General features: G+C 43.4%; 1 protein-coding gene across 1 annotated transcript in view; it reads left to right on the top strand.

The window, feature by feature from the left end:
• The window catches only part of TCF7L1 (transcription factor 7 like 1), a 580,879-nt gene that overhangs the window by 510,171 nt on the left and 64,708 nt on the right, over positions 1 to 6,000 (top strand). The window contains exon 9 of the mRNA XM_044084398.1: positions 5,855 to 5,957. Within this exon, the coding sequence (XP_043940333.1) occupies positions 5,855 to 5,957 (103 nt within the window). The remainder of the gene's footprint in view (positions 1 to 5,854; positions 5,958 to 6,000) is intronic.

Raw genomic sequence — 6,000 nt, 5'->3', positions numbered from 1 at the left:
CTGCATGGCTGAACGAACAACCTCTCTCTGATCGTGTCAAGTCTAAACTTATTGATGCACCCCTAGATAAGGAATGCCTGTTTGGGGCAAAAGCAGAAATGGTGCTTAAAAAGGAAGATAAAGCAAAATCTATGCAAACAATAAAATATTTCTTTCAAGTTCAACCGCCCAGATTCAGCAGGAACTTACCCTCTAAAGCACTGGGCCTTCTTGCACCCAGTAGACGGCGCCAAAGTAAGCCCTGCAGGGACAGGGCATCCAGGCCCCTATCCCAGGGCCAGCAAAGAAGCAAACAATGGACCACTTCTGCCTCTAAGGCAGGGAGTTCTAAGCCAAGCTTCTACGGTAAGCAGTTGCAGTGATTCTCCCTCCCCCCTCTGCTCTCCTTTAACTAATCTAAAACTAGGAGGAAGGCTCAACCTCTTCAAGGACAATTGGGTCTCTCTAACCAAGGATCAATCGGTATTAAATATCATTTCTCAAGGATACAGTTTCTCCTTCAGCAAACTCCCTATTCCAAGAGGGTACCGAGACCTCCCCCCAAACCAGTGGGCAGAGGCATTAAAACAGGTAAAAACACTAATATCCCAGGGGGCAGTAGAACCTGTCCCTCCGGGTCAAGCAGGAAAAGGTTTTTACTCCAGCCTATTCCTTGTTCCCAGAAAGGAGGGTACTTGGCGCCCTATCCTGGATCTATCCAAACTGAACACCTTGGTGGTCCCAAAATTTAAACTGCTAACTTTACAGCAGTTCCTGCCTATGCTCACACAAGATGCCTGGTTGGTGACACTAGAGCTAAAAGATGCCTACCTCCACATCCCCATCAGGTAACCATGCAGAAAATTCCTGTGCTTCAGAGCAGGCAGTCAGCACTTGCTCCCAGAGTATTCAATAAATGCTTGGCCCCGTCTATAGCATTCTGCAGACAGAGAAATATACAGATTTGCTCTTACCTGAAATGCCTCCTCATTCAGGCAAACAGCAAAGAAAAGTTGCTCCAGGATCTTCTCTTTGTCAAAAAACTCCTAACTTCCCTAGGATTCACCATCAACGAGAAAAAAAATCAAAGCAAATCCCCACCAGGAAAATTGTTTTTCCTGGGAGCTGTGCTGGACACAAAAAAACTAATGGCCTTCCTATCCCCAGAAAAGCAGAGCTTCCTGCCTCTCTACTTCATCCAGCTGGCTTCCAGAAGTCAACTCACTGCAACAAAGTTCCTGCAAGCCCTGGGATACATGGCATCTTGCATCCTTCTCATCCCTCTCGCCAGGCTTCACATGAGAAAGCTTCAGTGGTACTTAAAGAACCTTTGGTGTCTGTACTCTGTCCCTAGAGACCACTGTCCAACTGATCCCTTGCATAAGGTATGAATTTCTCTGGTGGGCAGAGGCCTGTGCCAGGAACAAGGGTTTTCGCTTCACCCTCCGCCCTTCTGGCCAGACCATCACCACTGAAGCCTCAGACATGGCTTGGGGCACTCACCTAGCAGGCAGGTGTACCCAAGGCATTTGGAATGCCCATCAACTTCACTTGCACATTAACCAGAAAGAAATGATGGCAGTGCAAAACACTGATTTCCTTCCAACCCCATCTCAGGCCAGGGATGTGGTCCTTTATAAAAACAGACAACACCACAGTTGTGTGGTACATCAACAAGCAGAGGGGCACACAGTCTTACCCCCCTGTGCAGGTTAGCCATGAATCTCTGGATTACACCCACCTCCATGGGGCTACACCTAATTGCCCAATACTTACCAGGGATCAACAACATACTGGCAGACCACCTAAGCAGAAACTTACTGGACCCCCACGAATGGCAGCTCCACACAGAAGTCTTTCTGCAAATCACCCAGGAGTGGGGGACTCCAGAGGTGGACCTCTTTGCCTCTCACCTCAACCACCAGCTGCACATGTTTTGTACCAGGGAGCATGGAAGGTGGATGCCTTGACCTTCCCCTGGAGCTCCCTCTTTGTGTACACGTACCCTCCTCTGCTCCTTATTCCCAAGGTTCTGATCAAAATGAGAGGAGAGACTAAAGGCCGTCCTCATTGCTCCAGATTTGCCCAGACAGCATTGGTACCCCTTACTACACAGTCTGACCTTACAGCCCCCCAAGCTGCTTCTCCTAAGGTCAGACCTCTTGACCCAGGAGAGGGGGAAGATACTGCACACAGACATACAGACTTTCAGCATGGCTTATACACTAAAAACTAACAAGAAGTCACTGTTAAGCAAACAGGTCCTGGATATCATCACAGAGGCCAGAAGGCCCAGCACAAGAAGATCTTATGCAGGAAAATGGAAAAGATTCTGCTCCTGGAAATAATCAAAAGAGGGCAGTATCTCCCAACCTTCCATCCCTTTCATCCTGGACTACTTAGCAGAGTTGCTAAATAGTGGCCTCTCCTCCTGTATTAAAATCCATGGCTCAGCCATCTCTGCCCATTATGATTCAGACCCACCCCTCTTCTCTCATCCTTTGATTAAGCAATTCCTCAGACGGGCTTCTAATATCAGGCCTCCCAGAAGATCTCCTACTCCACCCTAGGACCTGAATTATGAGCTCCTTTCAAACCTGCCACTTCAACAGAATTGAAATACCTCTCCTGGAAGACTGCCTTCCTACTAGCTATCACCTCGGCCAGAATGGTCTCTGAACTTCTATCTCTCATGGCTGTCGAGCCATGAATAATTTTCCATGCAGACAGTCTCCCTGAGGACTAATCCCTCCTTTATACCCAAGGTGGTATCTCATGTAGCCCTTAACCAGGCCATACACCTTCCCACCTTCTTTCCCAACCCTCAAAACAGGGGGGGGGGGATTCTACACTCATTAGATGTGCACGGACATCTCTGATACTTTTTGGACCGCACTAAGCCATTCAGAAAAACTGACCAGCTTCTTGTAAGCTTTGCCCCAGGGACAGAGGGGAAGCCCATCTCCAAACAAACCATTTCCAAATGGATTTCACATTTTATCAATTTTTGCTACAGACTACATGGGAAACCCATCCTAAGTCGATCCGTACCCACTCCACTAGGGCAACCTCCACTTCCACTGCCTTTCTCAAGGGAGTTACCTACCCAGGGACATCTTGGAAGTGGCCACCTGGATCTCTGTCCATACCTTTACAAAGCATTACTACCTACCTGTCTTTTCTAAGTCTAGGGCAGGGTTTGCCTTTGCAATTCTGCAGGGCCTCCTGACCAATACCTAGGACTCTATATCCTTCCACCCTTTACCTTCGCTTTGGGAATTCTCCCACAGCTGATGACTGCAACAGTGAAACACTAAGAACATAGTACAGTTGTGTACACTTACCATAAATGTAGATATTCGCGTGTATTCACTGTTGCAGTCTTGGTTTCCCTCCCTCCATCCCCCATTTAACATCTCCCCCCAGGGGCACATGATTCCCAAGGTGGCTACCAGGACCAGGCAAGAAAAATTGATGTAATGACATCGGCTGCCTTGCTTTATAGTACTGACGACCTGACGTCAGACTACAGGCGACAGTAGCTGGCCCACAGAAACATTGACTCTGGTATTCGGGCCGGCCGAGTGCTACCACAGCAGGGATAAGCCACAGGAGATGACTGCAACAGTGAATACACTTGAACATCTACATTTATGCTAAGTGTACACAACTGTACATTTGAGTGATGATCTGTGACTGAAATGTTTTAAAATGGGGAATTGGCTAGTTGGTTAGTAAAATTTCATTCATACTCCGCTTTAAAACAGACTCTCACAAGTTCTTCTTTACTGAACAATGCATATCGTTTAAAACAAGCTGATAAGTATAGGTTTAAAACAGTTGAGGATAGTCCAAAAGAACATGCACTTATATGTGGTACTTAAAGTATATTTGGGGCCTGTTATTTGAAGACCACCTAGGGCCCAAGTTGCACTTATCCCTCACTTGAATAGGGTACACTTCCATGAGCACCCTAAAAGGAGTTAGGATTAACCCAATTAAAAGTCAGAGTACTGTATTTTTTATGTAAAATTCTTGTTTGAAGTCATCCTTAGCAACAGCATGAAACAAAAAAAAGTTTTTAATGGAGTTACAGCACTCTATTATGTTGTGATGGGCTGATCCTGTAATATCTCACTTGAGCAGTGCACCCCTTAGTATATTTTTGTGTGTTGGAATGGCTTGTTATAAACAATGTGATGCAGATGGAATATCTTTCTTTGAGAACTCGTACACACTTGATGTGGAACTAAAACCACAATGTAAGGAATTGATTGCTGTTCTAAAGAATTAACTTATTCCAAAGCATAGGCTGTCTTGCTGCTGTGTGTGAACTATTTCTTAAAGCCTTTTATTGCATTTTTTGGTTGTATCAGTATATTACAAATGGATCATACAAGTGAACCTAAACTGTTTAAAAACTGTGGGGGTGTATATAATAAATAATTTGGTTTACTATTACAGTCTTGAAGTCCATTATTTTGAAGATAGTAATCTTGAAACCACAGTATTGAAAAAAACAAGAGAGTTAAGGAATTCTATACTGTGGTCGTTAGCATTTCGTTCTTTCATTATTTTATCTCGGAATTATGATTTTCATGGTTGTTTACTATCACAGTCTCAAAGCTTGCACATTTTTTATTATATATATATATATATTATATATATATATATATATATATATATATATATATATATATATAGAGCTGAAGTATTTATTTTTTTGAATGGCTAAAGCACAGTAGTAAATTCTGTACTGAGCACATGTCTTTCGGCTTTTCCCGGTTAGGGGTCACCACAGTAGAACTCCGGTAATGATTGGCAGTGAATTTTTACGGTGCCTAGTTGCCAGCCCGACACCCAACCTTCAAAGGCGGCACACCCATTCACGCACGCACCTACCTACATGTCTATGCGTTACTTGACTTGACCACTGGGAGGGCATGCAGACTCAATACAGTAGGCGCTCCAGCCGAGAATTGGACAGGAGAACCTCTTGCTGTGAGGCAACAACGCTAACTGCTGCACCACTGCGGCAGCCCTAATGTTACTTAATATTTTCAAGGGTGATTTTTATAGCATATGGGCTTGGCTATGCAAGTATAGCATGAGGTTATATTTTACTGTACTTAAAAACTGTGTTTGACTATACTGATGCATCTAATTATATTTGATTGTATTCAAAGCTTTGTGTATTCTTATTTGTATCATCGATGTGTTCTATTTGTGGAGCTTTGCTCCCTGGGCCTCTGCTGAAAAAGGGCTTGTGCTTAGTCGTACATACCCGGTCGTCAAATGACCAAGTAAAAGAAAGATGTTACAGAATTCACAACCTAGTAGACACATTGCACAGTTATGATCCAGTACTTCTTTGGTAGGCCTTTCCTTCACAGGTGCAGGATTTTGTTCCTTGCAAGAACTGCAAAAAATATGAGGCTGTCAGCTGAGATTGAAACCAAGGATAAGAAAATGACAAAGGCATGAGCTAGGAAATGTGTACCAATGTCAGAAGTGACAAAGGTAAAAAAAAATCTGAAAATATATTTAAGTAGTTGTAGTACTTCTCTTTGAAGGTCTGTTATTAATATGATACTCTGTTGTGCTTTCAGTTGTATTGTGTCATGTTCACTTTTTCTACAGTACTCCTAAGATAATGTACTTACCTCTGCCTAGGCATTTTTGTCGCAGTCTTGTGCTGTCACCCTACCTCTGGAAGCTGCTTACATCACATCTTTGTCACTTTTTTTCATTATAAATTATACTTAATGACTTGGAAAAAAATGAAATATTGCAGACTGCCTACATATATCTTAATGTGTTGTAAAATTGTATTGTGTACTTAACTACTTTTTTCTTCTCTTTTAAATTACTCAAGGTATTCCACGTCCTCCACATCCTTCAGAGCTTTCACCATATTATCCTCTGTCTCCAGGTGCAGTTGGACAGATCCCCCATCCTTTGGGATGGTTTGTACCACAGTAAGAAAACAATTTCATTTTTAATTCCCAACTAAAGCAAAGA

Source organism: Protopterus annectens, chromosome 9.part0 (assembly GCF_019279795.1).
Source record: "Protopterus annectens isolate FY-2018-M chromosome 9.part0, PAN1.0, whole genome shotgun sequence".
NCBI classification, from domain to species: domain Eukaryota; kingdom Metazoa; phylum Chordata; order Ceratodontiformes; family Protopteridae; genus Protopterus; species Protopterus annectens.
The sequence above is the reverse complement of the archived record's forward strand: the minus strand, read 5'-3'. Positions and strand labels throughout refer to the sequence as shown.